A 19,545-nucleotide genomic window follows, 5' to 3' on the forward strand; every position below is an offset into this window, starting at 1 on the left:
CACATAGGCATGGTGTACAATGTGTAGTGTGTACTATGTGACTATGTGCAGGGGGTGTGCTATGTGCAGGGTGTACTATGTGCAGGGTGTACTATGTGCAGTGTGTACTATGTGTAGTGTGTGTACTATGTGCAGGGTGTGTACTATGTGCAGGGTGTGTACTATGTGCAGGGTGTACTGTGTGCAGGGTGTGTACCGTGTGCAGGGTGTGTACCATGTGCAGGGTGTACCATGTGCAGTGTGTACCATGTGCAGCGTGTACCATGTGCAGTGTACTATGTGTAGTGTGTACTATGTACAGTGTGTACTATGTACAGTGTGTACTAAGTGTAGTGTGCACTATGTGCAGTGTGTTACTGCGTGCAGTGTGTTACTGTGTACAGTGTGGTACTAAGTGTATTGTGTACTATGTGCAGGGTGTACTATGTGAAGGGTGTACTATGTGCGGTGTGTGTACTATGTGCAGGGTGTACTATGTGTAGTGTGTGTTCTATGTGCAGGAGTACTTTGTGTAGTGTGTACTATGTGCAGTGTGTACTATTTGTAGTGTGTGCTTTGTGCAGGGTGTGTTATGTGCAGGGTGTACTATATGCAGGGTGTTCTATGTGCAGGGTGTTCTATGTGCAGGGTGTACTATGTGTACTGTGTACTATGCGCAGGGTGTACTATGCGCAGGGTGTACTATGCGCAGTGTGTGCTATGCGCAGTGTGTGCTATGCGCAGTGTGTGCTATGCGCAGGGCGTACTATGCGCAGGGCGTACTATGTGCAGGGCGTACTATGTGCAGGGCGTACTATGTGCAGGGCGTACTATGTGCAGGGTGTACTATGTGCAGGGTGTACTATGTGCATGGTGTACTATGTGCAGGGTGTACTATGTGCAGGGTGTACTATGTGCAGTGTGTACTATGTGCAGTGTGTACTATGTGCAGTGTGTTACTGTGTGCAGTGTTGTACTAAGTGTATTGTTGACTATGTGCAGTGTACTATGTGTAGTGTATACTATGTGCAGTGTGTACCATATGTAGTGTATACTATGTATAGTGTGTACTATGTGTAGTGTGTACTATGTGCAGTGTGTTACTGTGTGCAGTGTGGACCCTGTGCAGCGTGTACCATGTGCAGTGTACAATGTGCAGTGTGTACTATGTGCAGTGTGTACTATGTGCAGTGTGTTACTGTGTGCAGTGTGTTAATAAGTGTATTGTGTACTATGTTCAGGGTGTTCTATGTGCAGGGTGTACTATGTCCAGTGCGCACTATGTGTAGTGTGTACTATGTGCAGTGTGTTACTGTGTGCAGTGTGTTACTGTGTGCAGTGTGGTACTAAGTGTTTTGTGTACTATGTGCAGGGTCTTTACTATGTGCAGGGTGTACTATGTGTAGTGTGTGTTCTATGTGCAGGGTTTACTATGTGTAGTGTATACTATGTGCAGCGTCTACTATGTGCAGTGTGTTACTGTGTGCAGTGTGTTACTAAGTGTATTGTGTACTATGTGCAGGGTGTACTATGTGCAAGGTGTATCATGTGCAGTGTGTACCATGTGCAATGTGCACTATGTGCAGTGTGTACTATGTGCAGTGTGTACTATGTGCAGTGTGTACTATGTGCAGTGTGTTATTTTGTGCAGTGTGGTACTAAGTGTATTTTGTTCTATGTGCAGGGTGTACTATGTGCATTGTGTACTATGTGCAGTGTGTACTATGTGTAGTGTGTTACTGTGTGCAGTGTGTTCTATGTGCAAGGTGTACTATGTGCAGGGTGTACTATGTGCAGTGTGTTCTATGTGCAGGGTGTACTATGTGTACTGTGTACTATGCGCAGGGTGTACTATGCGCAGGGTGTACTATGTGCAGTTACCTGTGTATAGTGCAGGGGGCAACAGATTTAGGATTTCTGAAGCACATTCTTCATGAATCTGGTGCCCCCTTCACTGCTCCGACAGAGTGCACCACTTTTTTGGGGGGCACCTTTAACATGGGGTGTGCAACACATTTCTGTCAGGCTGTGCATGTTTAACGTGCTGCACGGACCGACTGAGCACCAGAGCGCCCCCTTCAGTGCAGAAATTTGTGTTGCATGAATAACATAGCAGCCGTTACACAGATGTGGTGCGGACACTTCTTATCTACCTGTGCAGGCAGTTTACACTGAAAAGAACGTGCGATAGAAAACTGGCGCAAAGCCCTTAGTAAATTTGCCACAATAACTGCATATTAATCCCATTTTTAGGGCTTTAGGACCGAGCCTGATTTTTAACCCCTTAACAACCTGGCCCTTTCCATTTGTCACTCCCCACCTTCAAAAATCAATAAAAATGTTTTTATTTTTACACATAAACATTTACACATTCTCGGTATTCCACTTGGTTTTGCGCAAGATCATCAATTTCTTGGTGTTTCAGGTGACTTTTTGGGACACCTTTCATTATTCCATTTACAGGAGACCATTTCTTAGTGATTACTCAAAGGGGGTCATTTATCAGTATTTTTCTTCCAGTTTTTCTTTCTTTTTTTGAGACATTTTTTGGCGCATTGCAATTTTTGCGCTTTTTTTGGGGACATTTTGAAATCCCCGCATGACATTTGTTTTTCGTCAGTCAGGCGCATTTATCTTCTATTCCAGATGTCCCAAATGTATCAATTGATGTTTATCATTTCACATTGGGGGTCATTTACTAAGGGGCCGAATCGCATTTTTCCGTCGGGTTACCCGAATATTACCTTTTTGCGGCGTCTTTCCCTGAATTGCCCCGGGATTTTGGCGCACGCGATCGGATTGTGGCGCATCGGCGCCGGCATGCATGCGACGGAAATCGGGGATGTGGCAGTCAAAAAACCCGACGGATTCGGAAAAACCGCATTTTAAAAAAAAGTGTCGCTCGACACGCACTTACCTGCATTTGGATGTTATCTTACAGAATGGTAGGGTCCATGACGGATGAGCGTCGGGACCCTCCGGAGGATCCTCCGATTCTCTGGTGGGCCAGTCTGACACTGATTACTTATCTAGTTGGATGGTGATATCTTTTGGGGTCTAAGAATGCAAGTCATGATTCTGTCGTTCTAAGTTTTTTTTTTTTTGTATTTTATTTAATATTCGCAACATTTTCCAGTAAACATTACAGATGGAAACCAAATGTCAGAACTATTCCATAACACGACATAACATCTGCGGTTATGACGGATGTAACAAATGTAACATTGTATACAACGGCCACAGACTATTCATGGGAGCTATGTATCGCTATATGTACAGGGGGGGTCACATGACTTTTGTGTATTTAAAAAAGAAAAACTAAAAAACAGGAAATACTGGTATAACCATCTTTTGCAGATATAAATAAGGGGAAGTGCGGGGGAGATCATCCACTTACCGCAGTGCACTCCTCATGGCTGCCCTACTCGGATACCTGCTTATCGTGTCAGCGCTTACTGCACCAGGTAAAGGTTTTACTACTATTATTATTATTATTATTATTACTACTACTTATTACTTTTATTACATTAAGTTATCATTTCATGATAATATATATATATATATATATATATATATATATATATATATATAACTATTGTGGGGATTTGGCCCAGTAGAGACCGTGGTAGCGGGGTGCTGTGATGCAGTTCACGACAGTGACACCAAGGTACAGCCAAAACAGGTCTCGCCTGCGTTTATTGCAGCAGCAAAATAAAACAGCCTTTACATTCAGGCATTAAACAAACAAAATCCTACCCGTCAGGGTGCTAACTATACAGGTGTTCACTAACTCACCACTATACAAAATCACTTGGCTGCTCCAGGCACAGAGGTCAGGGCTGTGTGCTCTCCAGCCTCCTTACAGAGAGACAACAACTTCAGCTCTGCTGAGCGGCCTAATTGGGCTGTTCCCACCACCTGTGTCCAAGGTGATGGACACAAACCTCAGCACTAAGGCCTTGCATAATAGCAAAACCTAGGGGAAACATACCACCCATCCACAGTTAACCCCTTCAGTGTCTCACACTATATTATACTGTTTTATGTTGTCACATTATGTTACATTTTGTGTTGCCTACACTATTGTGCAACATGATATTATTGCATATCATTAATATTTTACTATATAACAAGCATCTTTTTTATACTACAGTATTTCAAACTCAGAACTGAGGTTCCTGGACTTAGCAGATAAAATTATTCAAGGGGGTCCATCTTCCATCATACCCTGGGACATGGACTCCAGTCGCCTCCAAATTGGGTTGCATTCTGCTTGCTGTCTCGCATCCAATTTTTTGTGTCGAGCTTGGGCCAGTCCGACATTGATTACACTATTTTATATTATTACACTTGATAAATTATTCTTTATCAGGGCAGCACGGTGGCATTACAGCCTTGCAGCGCTGGGGACCTGGGTTCAAGTCCCAGGGTCAACATCTGCAAAGAGTTTGTATGTTCTCTCTGTGTTTGCGTGGGTTTACTCCGGGTCCTCCGGTTTTCCTCCCACACACACATACTTGTAGGCTGATTATATTGTGAGCCAACGGGGACAGGGACTGATTTGGGAAGCTCTGCGTGCGCTATATAATTATTATTATTATTATTATTTTATATGGTTGTGATAATACATACTAGTACAGTGTAATAATAATAACATATTTTGCCATTCGATAGTATACCAAGTATTATGTGTTAAACATTACTATTAGAGATGAGAGAGCACTAAAATGCTCGGGTACTCGTTATTCGAGACGAACTTTTCCCGATGCTCGAGTGCTCGTCTCGAATAACGAACCCCATTGAAGTCAATGGGAGACTCGAGCATTTTTCAAGGGGACCAAGGCTCTGCACAGGGAAGCTTGGCCAAACACCTGGGAACCTCAGATAAGGATGGAAACACCCCGGAAATGGACAGGAAACAGCAGGGGCAGCATGCATGGATGCCTCTGAGGCTGCTTAATCGCACCATTATGCCAAAATTATGGGCAACAGCATGGCCATGACAGAGTGTCAGAATGAGGCTAGATAGCATCTGAAACATCCAATAATTGACCCTGACACTATAGGGGATGGCATGCAGAGGCAGCGGCAGCAGCGGCAGGCTAGAGAGTGCCATGGCGACCTACCCTAAATGGACTCAGGCTTCACCAAAGGAGGTGAGCAAGAAGCGCTGAAATGATTTCCTATGTGAACAAAAGGTTGACTGTATATTTAGTCGATAACGCAGCATGGTGGCGACATAGTGACCAAGTTCCATAACGTATCTGGTGAAACGCCCGAAAAATGAGCCTGACACAGCTCGTTTGATAAAGGGACGACATGGGGAGGCAGCCATGGAGACGACTTCCATGATTAAGAGTGACTACTGGGGCATCCATATTGTGCTGCTATGATTGAAACTTCAGGTCTCCAGCATGGTGACAGATGGGCCGAGTTCCACTATGTATCTGGTGAAACACCTGAAAATTCTGCCTGACACAGCTCGTTTGATAAGGGGATGATGTGCTGCATATCCTCTCGTGCTCCAGCGTCTGGGGTATAGAGAGTTGAAAGTTGCGCATGGAGACATTGGTGGACGCTGTGGAGGATCGTGGAGGCGAAATGGACAGGAAACAGCAGGGGCAGCATGCATGGATGCCTCTGAGGCTGCCTAATCTTGGGATGGAGCTGGCGGTCCACTGCCAGGCGAGCTTTCGCCTGTCCAAGCCCCTGTCTCTCGGCTCCTCCCCACCCAAAATGGGCCTGGGGGCCAGAAACGTTTACTTTGAAAAAATTATGATTTTCAAAGCAGGCCGGGTCATTTGAATATTTCACCTAGGAATAATGGAATAGCATAGTGGTTCTATTTTTAATTGTTTTCGGAAATGGTTTCATGGTTAAGAGCGACAGTATGGGGCATCCATATTGCGCTGCTATGATTGCAACTTCAGGTCTCCAGCATAGCGGCGACAGATGGGCGGAGTTCCACTATGTATCTGGTGAAACACCTGAAAATTCTGCCTGACACAGCTCGTTTGATAAGGAGACCATGTATGGAGGCAGTGAAATAGTGGTAGATTAAAGGTGCTGCAGTTAAAACTATGTTAGTTGGATCTTGGGATGGAGCTGGCGCTCCGCTGCCAGGCGAGCTTTCGCCAATCCAAGCCCCTGTCTCTAGGCTACTCCCCAAACAGCACTTCTAAGAACCTTTCGTATAAGATCAAGTGTAGTAGCCTGTCAGTAGCTGACAGCCTGTAGACAGCCTGTCAGCGCTGTCAGTCGACAGGCGTGTACGCTTATCGGTGATGATGCCACCAGCTGCACTGCAAACCCGCTCGGACAACACGCTAGCGGCAGGGCAGGCAAGAACCTCTAAGGCGTACAGCGCCAGTTCGTGCCACATGTCCAGCTTTGAAACCCAGTAGTTGTAGGGATCTGTGTGATCATTTAGGACGATGGTATGGTCAGCTACGTACTCCCTCACCATCTTTCTGTAAAGATCAGCCCTACTCTGCCGAGACTGGGGACACGTGACAGTGTCTTGCTGGGGTGACATAAAACTGGCAAAGGCCTTGTAAAGGGTACCCTTGCCAGTGCTGGACAAGCTGCCTGCTCGCCTACTCTCCCTCGCTACTTGTCCTGCAGAAGTACGCCCTCTGCCGCTAGCGCTGTCAGAAGGGAAATACTGTTTCAGCTTGTGCACCAGGGCCTGCTGGTATTCATGCATTCTCACACTCCTTTCCTCTCCAGGGATGAGAGTGGAAAGATTTTGCTTGTACCGTGGGTCCAGGAGACTGAATACCCAGTAATCGGTGCTGGAATAAATTCTTTGAACGCAAGGGTCATGGGATAGGCAGCCTAGCATGAAATCTGCCATTTGCGCCAGAGTACCAACGCGCAAGAATTCACTCCCCTTACTGGCTTGACTCTCCATTTCCTCCTCCTCCAACTCCTCCAACTCTTCTTCTGCCCATACACGCTGAACAGTGAAGGACTGAACAATGGTCCCCTCTTCTGTCTCGCCAACATTCTCCTCCTCTTCCTCCTCATCCTCCTCCACCTCCTCCGGTATGCGCTGTGAAACAAACCTAAGGGTGCTTTGGCTATCAACAAGGGAATCTTCTTCCCCCGTATCTTGTGACCAGCGCAAAGCTTCCGACTTCATGCTGACCAGAGAGTTTTTCAACAGACCAAGCAGCGGGATGGTGAGGCTGATGATGGCGGCATCGCCACTGACAATCTGTGTTGACTCCTCAAAGTTACTCAGCACCTGACAGATATCAGACATCCACGTCCACTCCTCATTGTAGACTTGAGGAAGCTGACTGACCTGACTACCAGTTCTGGTGGAAGTTGACATCTGGCAGTCTACAATCGCTCTGTGCTGCTGGTAAACTCTGGATAACATGGTTAATGTTGAATTCCACCTCGTGGGCACGTCGCACAACAGTCGGTGAGCGGGCAGTTGGAGGCGGCGCTGCGCTGCCCTGAGAGTGGCAGCATCTGTGCTGGACTTCCTGAAATGCGCACAGATGCGGCGCATCTTCGTGAGCAAATCAGACAGATTGGGGTATGTCTTGAGGAAACGCTGAACTATGATATTTAACACATGGGCCAGGCATGGCACATGTGTCAGTCTGCCGAGTTGCAGAGCCGCCACCAGGTTACGGCCGTTGTCACACACAACCATGCCTGGCTTCAGGTTCAGCGGTGCCAGCCACAGATCAGTCTGTGCTGTGATGCCCTGTAATAGCTCTTGGGTGGTGTGCCTTTTATCGCCTAGGCTCAGCAGTTTGAGCACCGCCTGCTGTCGCTCAGCGACGGCACTACTGCTGTGCCTAGAGCTACCGACTGATGGCGCCATGCCCACGGATGGTAATTCGGAGGAGGAGGTGGAGGAGGGGTGGGAGGAGGCATAGTAGGCCTTTGAGACCTGGACCGAGCTAGGCCCCGCAATCCTCGGCGTCGGCAGTATATGACCAGCCCCAGGGTCAGACTCGGTCCCAGCCTCCACCAAGTTAACCCAATGTGCCGTCAGCGATATATAGTGGACCTGCCCGGCAGCACTCGTCCACGTGTCCGTGGTCAGGTGGACTTTGTCAGAAACGGCGTTGGTCAGGGCACGGATGATGTTCTCTGACACGTTCTTGCGCAGGGCTGGGACTGCACATCGGAATAAGTAGTGGCGGCTGGGGACCGAATACCGAGGGGCGGCCGCCGCCATGAGGTTTCGAAAGGCCTCGGTCTCTACCAACCTATAGGGCAGCATCTCCAGGCTAAGCAACTTGAAGATGTGGACGTTGAGGGCTTGGGCGTGTGGGTGGGTTGCGCTATACTTCCTTTTGCGCTCCAGCGTCTGGGGTATGGAGAGCTGAACGCTGGTGGATGCTGTGGAGGATCGTGGAGGCGAAGATGGGGTTTTCGCACGGGAGGTGTTTGGGCCGTGGTCCTGGGCAGGGGGCTGACCAGCAGATGACACAGGGGAAGGAGCAGTGGTGTGCCCGGCCGGAGGTGAACGGGCTTGGTGCCATTGAGTGGGGTGTTTAGCATTCATATGCCTGCGCATACTGGTGGTAGTTAAGCTAGTAGTGGTGGAACCCCTGCTGATCCTGGTTTGGCAAAGGTTGCACACCACAGTCCGTTGGTCATCCGGTGTTTCTTTAAAGAACCTCCAGACTTCTGAAAATCTAGCCCTCGCCACGGGAGCTTGACTACGGGCAACATTTGGCGCTGATGCACCAGCTCTGGCCCTGCCTCTCCGTCTGGCCCCACCACTGCCTCTTCCAACCTGTTCTGCTATAGGACTCGCTTCCGTCTCAGAAGCACTGTGTTCACCCGGCCTATCAACCCTGCTTGGGTCTGTCACCTCATCATCCTCCGATCCCTCAGTCTGCTCCCCCCTCGGACTTCCTGCCCTGACAACAACTTCACCACTGTCTGACAACCGTGTCTCCTCATCGTCCGACACCTCTTTACACACTTCTTCCACTACGTCAATAAAGTCATCATCACCCACAGACTGCGACCGGTGGAAAACCTGGGCATCGGAAAATTGCTCAGCAGCAACCGGACAAGTGGCCAGTTCCTCAGAGTATGCCAGTTCAAATGCCAAATTTTGCTGGGAGGGGTCAGACTGGGGGGAAGGAGGCTGAGGTGGAGGAGCTGGAGGAGTGCTGATTTCGGTGACATGGGTGGACTGCGTGGAAGACTGGTGGACAAATGGCTAGAAGCATTGTCCGCAATCCACGACATCACCTCTTCGCACTGTTCTGGCCTCAACAGTGCTCTACCACGAGTCCCAGTAACTTGAGACATGATGAACCTAGGGAGTGTAGCTCTGCGGCGTTCCCCTGCTCCCTCATCAGCAGGTGGTGTCTCACCCCGCCCAGGACCACGGCCTCTGACCCCTGCAGTAGTTGGACGCCCACGTCCACGCCCTCGTCCTCTACCCCTAGCCCTCGGGTTAAACATTTTCAAAATGAAAGTGTAAACTTCAAATTTTTTTTTTTGTGTTTTTTGTGTTTTTTTTTTTAAACAAAACGATGCTATCTAATTGCTATGGCTCGTTTCTAACCTACACTGACAGCACACAACTGGATTTTGTGCTGTGCCAGATGACTTTGAGTTATAAGATAAATAAACGTAAAAAATAAATAAATCAGCAGACTCTGCCTAATTCAAATCAAACCCCTAATAAATTGTCCCACTTCGGTGTTTGAGGTGGATATGCGTGTCACTAAGAGCTAAACACAACGGTCGCAGGTCTCCCAGCAAATTCCTCACAGTATGGTACTAGCTGCACTACTAATGCCAGCAAGCCCAGCCACAAGCAAACAAAAAAAAGGAAAATATAACTCTATTGTAGGCCTAAGTAAGCCGTTGGGGTTCTCCTATGGCTATTTTCTAGCCTACACTGAAAGCACACTGCTTTGGCAGATTACTGTGAGTTCTAAAAAGAAATAAACGTAAAAAAAAATAAATCAGCAGACTCTGCCTAATTCAAATCAAACCCCTAATAAATTGTCCCACTTCGGTGTTTGAGGTGGATATGTGTGTCACTAAGAGCTAAACACAACGGTCGCAAGTCTCCCTGCAAATTCCTCACAATATGGTACTAGCTGCACTACTAATGGCTGCAAGCCCAGCCACAAACAAACCAAAAAAAAAAGTAAAATAAAACGTTATTGTAGCCCTAAGAAGGGCTGTTGGGTTGTTGTAGAATCACTCCTGCCTAACAGTAAGCTAATAGAACACCCTAACGCTTTCCCTGACCAGCAGCAGCTCTCTCCCTAGCGGCATCCAGACACAGAATGATCCGAGCAGCGCGGCCAGCGGCTAGTCTATCCCAGGGTCCCCTGATCTGGCCAGCCAACCACTGCTATCGACGTGTAAGGGTACCACGTCATGCTGGGTGGAGTGCAGAGTCTCCTGGCTTGTGATTGGCTCTGTTTCTGGCCGCCAAAAAGCAAAACGGCGGGAGCTGCCATTTTCTCGAGCTGGCGAAATACTCGTCCGAGCAACGAGCAGTTTCGAGTACGCTAATGCTCGAACGAGTGTGTTCGCTCATCTATAATTACTATATATAACATTGTTACATTAAAGAGAACCTGTCACCAGAATTTACTTTTCTGAACTCCCAGCCCCCTCATGGCTGAAATGTCATTTCTAGAATTCCCTTTTATATATGAAACTTCACCCATTTACCTAGACAAAATCTCCTACAAAGTCATGGGAAAATGCACAGAAAACTGTCATTGTTAGAGATAAGTCAAGCTTGGAGGCTATAGGGGGAACATTTATTTCAATGCCTCTATCCTGGGTTATACAGAAGCTACGAAAACACAATTTCAAATCACATCAGATTTGTTGTTCTAAGCTACAGAACATGTGGAGAGATAAAGGTAAATCATCCAATTCCATACTCCCTGTATATCAGGCGGGATTCTCACTCAAAGACCCACTGAAAAGTTGAGATTCTCTTCTTTATTTTAACACTAAAATCATGGTTCTATGTATTTTATAGCCCAATATATCTGAAATTACACCACCCCTCCAGCCTCCCCGTCTGACCCATCTCAAGCAAAGATGAGTCAGGCTGAGAGGCTGCAGGGGGAACATCACTTAAGATGCCTATATATTGGATTCTATAGCAGCTAGAACAATGGCTCTGACGTCATCAGGATTGTGATTCTGTGAGCTACAGACCTGCAGATACAGACAGTTAAATAAAAAGGCAGGAGTATCAGTTAAAGGGAACCTGTCGCCAGCTTTTACTAGCCTCCTCAGGTAGGGTATGAAATTTATTTTCTAGAATTTTCTCATACACATTTACCTTTAACAAAATTGCTTCAAAGTCATGTGGAAAACAGTGGAGAAGAGTCATTTATTGCCTGAAAGGAGTCACTTTTTGAAGCTGCAGGGGTAGTGTCACTTTACAAACCCCTATTTTTGGTTTTATTGTATCTAGAAAAATGCTTTTTGTGATCATTTTGTGAGATACAAAACCAAAGGTACGGGGAAGTTATGGTAGGAATGTGATCAGCAGGTAAAAATCCAGTTCCCGCATTTTCTTTAACTTCCCCCAGTTTTAATGTAAGCAGAACCAGAAGCCTGAAAAGAAGCTGAGATTATTATCTATAGAATGACACCAGCAGGAGCCTAAGTAGGAGAGGCTGGTCCACATCCTCTTCCCCTTAAAGGGGGTTTCCCACAAAGCAAAGTTAGGCCCTAATCATGGGATAGGGCGTAACTTGCTGATCAGTGGGGGTCTCAGTGCTGAGACCACCGCAGATGGCGAAAATGAGGTGTCTGACGGTCACATAAATTGTCACTCCATCAGAATAACGGAGCAGAGAGCCGCACATGACCGTTCTGCTCCATCAATCTCTATGGAGCAGACGGAAATTGCTGAGCGGAATGGTCACGCGCGGCCATATGCTCCATTAGTCTGAAGAGTGGTGAAGGGTCCGATCTGAGACCCCCACTGATCAGCACTGAGACCCCCACTATCCTGTGGATAGGGCCTAATATTGTTTTGTGGGAAAAATGCTTTAAAAGTAATAAATACCTATAAATACACACATTTATACACATCATACACACACACATATATACAGTATATACACATCATATGCATGCACATACAGTATAGGCATCATATACACACACAAATACAGTATACACACTTCAAATACACCCACATACAGTATATACACATAATGTACATGCACATACAGTATATACACATAATGTACGTGCGCATTCAGTATATACACATAATGTACGTGCGCATTCAGTATATACACATAATGTACGTGCGCATACAGTATATACACATAATGTACGTTCACATTCAGTATATACACATAATGTACGTGCACATTCAGTATATACACATAATGTACGCGCACATTCACTATATACACATAATGTACGTGCACATTCAGTATATACACATAATGCACATGCACATTCAGAATATACACATAATGTACATGCACATTCAGTATATACAAATAATGTACGTGCGCATACAGTATATACACATAATGTACGTGCACATTCAGTATATACACATAATGTATGTGCACATTCAGTATATACACATAATGTACCTGCGCATACAGTATATACACATAATGCACATGCACATTCAGTATATACACATAATGCACATGCACATTCAGTATATACACATAATGTACGTGCACATACAGTATATACACATAATGTACGTGCACATTCAGTATATACACATAATGTATGTGCACATTCAGTATATACACATAATGTACCTGCGCATACAGTATATACACATAATGCACATGCACATTCAGTATATACACATAATGCACATGCACATTCAGTATATACACATAATGTACGTGCACATACAGTATATACACATAATGCACATGCACATTCAGTATATACACATAATGTACGTGCGCATACAGTATATACACATAATGCACATGCACATTCAGTATTTACACATAATGCACATGCACATTCAGTATATACACATAATGTACTTGCGCATACAGTATATACACATAATGTACGTGCACATTCAGTATATACACATAATGCACATGCACATACAGTAAATACACATAATGTACATGCGCATACAGTAAATACACATAATGTACGTGCGCATACAGTATATACACATAATGCACATGCACATTCAGTATTTACACATAATGTACGTGCGCATACAGTATATACACATAATGTACGTGTGCATACAGTATATACACATAATGTACATGCACATATAGTATATACACATAATGCACATGCACATTCAGTATATACACATAATGCACATGCACATTCAGTATATACACATAATGTACATGCACACTCAGTATATACACACAATGCACATGCACACTCAGTATATACACATAATGTACATGCACATTCAGTATATACACATAATGCACATGCACATATAGTATATACACATAATGCACATGCACATACAGTATATACACATAATGCACATGCACATACAGTATATACACATAATGTACGTGCGCATACAGTATATACACATAATGTACATGCAAATTCAGTATATACACATAATGTACGTGCGCATACAGTATATACACATAATGCACATGCACATACAGTACATACATATCAAATACACTCATAGGGGGGATTTTATCAGAGCTTAAATGCTAGAAAACAGCCATAGAAGCCTTGAAAATAATAGCAAATGCTAGCGATCCACAAGCAATTGCAATTGTGTCCACCTTTACGCCAGCTTACAAGCAAGTGGGCGTGAACGGGCGTGAGCTCCGCTCCTGCACATGAGCTGCGTGGAATAAGAAATAAACATAATCATAAACATATTATGTATCCTTTTAGGATGTCCGGAATACCTATCAAAATATACACATTGTTATTCCCTGTGTTGGCTGCAGGAAAGGGGGGGAAAAGCCATAATTGCCTGAATCCTCAGGTTTTTTTGACTGCAGGCAGTCCCCAGGTTACGTACAAGATAGGGTTCCATAGGTTTGTTCTTAAGTTGAATTTGTATGTAAGTTGAAACTGTATATTTTATAATTGTAGCTCCAGACAATTTTTTTTTTTGCCCCGGTGACAATTGTAGTTTCCAAATTTTTGCTGTAATGGGACCGAGGATTATCAATAAAGCTTCATTACAGACATGTTACAGCTGATCATTGCAGCCTGGGACTATAGTAACATCAAGAGAGGTCACCAGAGGTCACAGTGGGCAGAGGGGTCGTCTGTAACTAGGGGTCGTCTGTAAGTTTGGTGTAAGTAGGGGACTTCTGAACATATTAAAACTTGAATAAAGATGATCAGTAGGCTGTACAGTCGCCATGTGGTAGCCATGAAAACATCACCTCGTCTTGCAGAAAATGACCCCAAACACCTTTATACACGGAAGCATAAAAAACGTTCTTGGTGGCAAAATATGGTGAAACGTTTCTCAAAATATTTCTCGGAAGAATTAATTTTTTTAAAACTATATAAATTTGAGGTCTTTGTGTTGGGACTGACCCCAAAAATAAAGGAGCACACAGACACAGCCACAAATACAAAAGCTCAGAAGAAAATAGAGAATCTGTGTTTTTCTTGTTAAATATGGTGGTAAGTTGTTTCAGATTAAATCAAATCAAATGACTAGGGGGCACTGTCTCCGTCTGGAGAAAACAAGGTTTAATCACCGGAGGCGACAGGGCTTCTTTACTATGAGAACTGTCAATCTGTGGAATAGCCTGCCTCAGGCGCTGGTCACAGCAGGGACAGCAGAGAGCTTCAAGAAGGGTCTAGATGCCTTTTTACACCTAAATAACATTGATGGTTATGTTATATAGAATTGTTTCCCCTAAATCCCTTCCTCACCCAATCCCTTCCCTTCCTTGGTTGAACTTGATGGACAGGTGTCTTTTTTCAATCGTATAAGCTATGATACTGGATTTGGGAATTTTTGACCAAAAACACAGGACAAAAAATGGGCAAATGATTAAGTGGTAAAATGGTAATTTCTTGAATTTTTTTCTGCCTTTTTACCACTCAAAATATGTTTTAAATATCGTCAGGGGAATTTCTAACAGAAACCAGTTTATGACTACTGGGTCTCGTCATAGCAGTGAGTGGTGAATGATATGCGGGTGGGGGTGGAGTTTACTCTGCTGTCGGCAGAAGTTTTTGATTCGCTTCATTCGCGATCAATCAATTCATGATTTGGGGTTTTAATGATTAAGTATCTATTGTATGTTATTTGTGGTGTAATATCTTTGTAGCATAGTCATTATACAGCATTTTTATGAATGTTTTATTCAGTACGAATATATAATTTTTAAAATTACATAGTATAGTGCAAAATATGCCATATTTATATATAAACAGTATGGAAAGTGCCTTAATGGGTTTCCAAAAATTCTGCAAAATCCGTTGGGACTGTGTTAGGGCACCTTTGACCAACCTGGATTACTGGGGGTCATGAAACCCATTTGAGCCAATCCTCGCTCTCCATGAATGTTAGGCAGTAGTGGTTGGGGCAGTTTGGCCGGTAGCCCAGGGCTCAAGCCTTCTAGGAGGACCATGACCACCCAAACCACCCACCAAATCTTATACTCAGAATCAACTTCATCAATGAAATCCTCATACAGATATTCCTGCCCTCAATACACACGTACACGAGAGCCATTTCGGGGATTTTCAAGGTCCCCCAAAGGGGCCGAAACTGCAAATTGAAAGCAGCAGAAGGGACTCATCGTGCATTCCCAAGGAAGCAGATTCCAGTACCAGATGTATGAAGTGATTCCAGACTTGTAGGGGCTATGATATCCATATAACCATCCACTCGTGGCAGTCTTAATCTGTGCCTCAGAGGAAATAATGTGTCATCGTTCAATGAGGCCACAGATTGGCCAAAGTGGGACCCATTAGATAATGAAGGACTATCATGTGGCTAGGTCATCAGTAAAAAATCATGGACAACCCATTCAAGGTTATTTTGTGACCCCCTGCATCTACAGAACTACTTCTCATAGTGGCTTCTCTATGTATTAACCCATTGTTCCGTGTCCTCCAGGTTTCTCTCTTACGTGCATTAAGTGCATAAACTTTGATGGCGCTCAGTGCACAGGAAGCAACGAAACCTGCTCATCCGGGAGCTCCTGTGCGACCGCGCTCAGTGTGACCACTGTAGGTAAGTCAAATATAGTAGGTAAGGCCGAGGACTATAGAGATCTTGATGTATCAAGAGATGCAGGTCTCTAGTCAGAAACAGATAATGTGAAGAAAGAGACTTCAGCTGATCATAGACCTATCATTGAGGATCACGCACAAGAGACCCCACCCATCAGCCGCTTCCCAAATCACCACGGAGAGTGGACCTTCAAGAAGAGCCCAATTTTTTGTGTAGTGGTTGAGTTTTGTTACTTATGCTAAGGTCAGATTCATTTATGGAGACTGAGGTGCAGTTACCCAATTTGGCCACTAAACAGAGAGTGGAGCTTGTCTTCACGTTCAGACTTTTTGGCTGATTCTGGAGGCAGCTGATCATGGGTTTGCTTGGTGTTGAACCTCCACTATTCGTAATATCCTATTTATCTCCTTTACATAATGTTTATTGTTCAGTGCTATTATATTTCATTTTAAAGGTTCGACAAACCAATCAACTTTAACTCGAGGCTGTGCCCCTACAAACCAGTGTAATATCACCGGGAGTCTGACATTTCAAGGTGGATACGTCAGGATCTCCACTTCATGCTGTGATAGTGACGTCTGCAATGCAACAAGCCCAACGTGTAAGTTCCAACGCAGCAGCCCGAAGCGTCACCTAGTGGTCCAAAACTACAGCTCAGTCTTATATTTTGCTGACACAGAGAAGTCATGTAATAGGTGGCTCAGTGGTTAGCATTACAGCTTTGCAGTGCTGGGAACCCGGGTTCAATTCCCAGGGTCAACATCTGCAAATAGTTTGTATGTTTTCTTTGTGTTTGTGTGGGGGTCCTACTTGTAAATTAGATTGTAAGCCCCATTGGGGAAAGGGACCGATTTGGCAAAGCGGTGTGTAATCTGTAGGCACTATATAAAGAATTATTATTACTATTAATCTCCATGTATCTCATATACAGTGCCGGCCAGGAGTACTCAGGGGAATGGACTGACATGCCGGACCTGCTCCACAGAAACCAGTGACTATTGCCACACTGGTGATACCTTACAATGTAATGGTAATGAGACCATGTGTGGGCGTCTGTCAACAACCTTATCAGGTAATACACCAACCCCTACAGTAATATTTTATCCCATTGTCTTTCTATGTACACACGTAGCGCTACATGTTTGTCACGAACTGAGGTGCAGGAAGAGTCTCTGGGACTAAAGTCTGGACTCCCTGGACCATCGCGGGGGATAACGATACTAGCCGCAACCCGGGAGTGGAGTCTAAGTGGACTCCTGGTCTTTGCCAGAGCCTGCCGCAAAGCGGGATGGTCTTGCTGCGGCGGGGAGCCACCAGGTGCGACACAGGGCAGGCAGGACCACGGGAAGGTAGGACCACGGGAAGGCAGGACCACAGGAGGGCAGGACCACAGGAGGGCAGGACCTCGGGAGGGCAGGACCTCGGGATGGCAGGACCTCGGAAGGATGGCTGGAAGGACCTCAGAAGACCACTGGGATACAGGACCGCCACAGGATAACCGGACCGCCACAAGATAACAGGACCGCCACAGGATAACAGGACTGCCACAGGATTACAGGACCGCCACAGGATTACAGGACTGCCACACGGGAACACCACAGGAACACGGGAACACAGAGGCATCTGGAAACGCTCAGGAAACTCAGAGACGTCTGGAAACGCTCAGGAGGCTTTCTCTTCAGCAGAATGACCTGAAGATCCGGCAGGGGATGCTGGGAGTCACCAGGCTATATAGCAGAGCCAGCATGCCACTGCCAAAAAGAAGGGCGCTGGCCCTTTAAATCTTGAAGAGAAGGTGCGCACACGCCCTAGCATCAGGAGCGCGCGGCCAGACGAGACAGGCGTGCGGCTTGGCCAAAGACTATAGCCTGGAGCCCGGAGATGTAAGTACCAGACCGGAGGAAGGGAGGCAGGGCATCAGGACACGGGTGCAGCCGCGTATCCATACCGAGGATCGCGGGTGTACCCGTGACAATCTTAACCGAACGTGATAACTCAATCTGTAATGTTTGGGGTAACAAATTCAATGGGAACTGGACAGCATACATCACGATATAAATTGAGCTCCCCCTAGTGGTGGCTGCTGGTAAAGAGATATTTATTATGTATTTCCGTGATTATACAATAAAATGAGAACTATGTTTTTGATGAAAGACATTACTACTTAACAGAGATTGTGTACGTATCAGAATAATGTTTGGATAAAGTCTTTTTTTATAAAATCTGCCTTTTTTTCTTTAGGGGATGTTTCAATGACAAATGCCATACGTGGCTGCACTACTCCTAGCGTGTGTAATTTTCTGGGCACGCAGCAGACCTCCTATGGGAACCTAAAGGTGGTCGTGCAAACCTACTGCAGCAGCGGCTCCGTTGGGCTCCAGGGAGTCTTCTACTTGTCTACTTTCATGGTGCTGCTCCTGATTAAATTTCTGCTTTAAATAGATGTATGTGTCCTCCACCTCCTCCCCCACTGTAACTCAGATTTGGCTATGAACTTGAGTACCGTAAATCCATGTTTTTGTGAAAATCCTCTCATCCTACCCCAAACATCTCAAAGTTTGTTGAAATTGTGGACTTCCCTTGGATCCCGTCCTAGAACTAACCTGAACATGACTGCACATTTGAGGAGGAGTTTTACAAGCCCCACCCCTTTTTCACACCAAATAATTCAGTTCTGTCTCGGAAAATAAGAAACTTTGCTATCAATTTTTTTTTTTAGAAAATGAAGGTAACACAAAATAAATGATCCAATGCAGATTATTTGTCTTCATGATGAAAGCAACTTTTTGAGTAGTGTCCAGACCGATGGAGGCGAGTGTGTGCACTGAGACCCGTATTGTGGACTGTGCAGTGAATGGCCTCATTTACAGGAATGATCAAAAGAGACGCAATCTTATCGGAAAAAAATAAATAAATCACATATGCTTGTTCCGGAACCAACTAGAAGAAACACTTCTTCTCGCAGTTACTAATTCAAGGATTGGGGTGTGGTGTCCTGCTCATGATAGGCCGGATTTGTCCAGAATTCTCTGTCGTCTCAGCAAAAAATGCCTTCAATTCTTTTTTACTTTTATCAACTGTTCTAACTATGAAACTTTAACGCCAACATCCAATTCCAGGACATGGTTTCTTAAAGGGAACCTGTCACCAGGGACCTCATTTTCACTATAGACAGGTTACAGAAGCCCCTCACACCTGCAGTGCACATCTGCCTCTCTGACTTTTCTAAGCATTTGCATTAATTGTGTTATAACTTACCTTGCACCCTGACAAAATCCTGGGGTTGGGCTTTGGTTTGGATGCATTTCAAAAAACAACATGTGACTTGTCTGTGTTACTCACTCCTCAGATCTTATCCCCCACCTTTGTGCTCCTGTACAGCT

General features: G+C 45.2%; 1 protein-coding gene across 1 annotated transcript; it reads left to right on the forward strand.

Moving 5' to 3' along the window:
• Positions 1-3,367: 3,367 nt before the first annotated feature.
• LOC140065499 (phospholipase A2 inhibitor and Ly6/PLAUR domain-containing protein-like) lies at positions 3,368-19,324 on the forward strand. The gene is made up of 5 exons (XM_072113096.1): positions 3,368-3,443; positions 16,046-16,162; positions 16,617-16,763; positions 17,094-17,234; positions 18,404-19,324. Exons 1-5 carry the CDS (start codon positions 3,392-3,394, stop codon positions 18,598-18,600), a joined length of 654 nt encoding a protein of 217 aa, XP_071969197.1. The 5' UTR covers positions 3,368-3,391; the 3' UTR covers positions 18,601-19,324.
• Positions 19,325-19,545: the final 221 nt, after the last annotated feature.

The sequence above is a fragment of the Engystomops pustulosus genome, chromosome 6 (genome assembly GCF_040894005.1).
Source record: "Engystomops pustulosus chromosome 6, aEngPut4.maternal, whole genome shotgun sequence".
Taxonomy (NCBI): Eukaryota; Metazoa; Chordata; class Amphibia; order Anura; family Leptodactylidae; genus Engystomops; species Engystomops pustulosus.

Bases quoted from the DNA above. Each gene is read 5' to 3' on its own strand.
- LOC140065499 (XM_072113096.1), top strand. From the start codon at position 3,392: ATGGCTGCCCTACTCGGATACCTGCTTATCGTGTCAGCGCTTACTGCA. The intron at 3,444-16,045 runs GTAAAGGTTTTA...CGTGTCCTCCAG, and splicing joins GTCAGCGCTTACTGCACCAG to GTTTCTCTCTTACGTGCATT. The intron at 16,764-17,093 runs GTAAGTTCCAAC...TCTCATATACAG, and splicing joins CAATGCAACAAGCCCAACGT to TGCCGGCCAGGAGTACTCAG.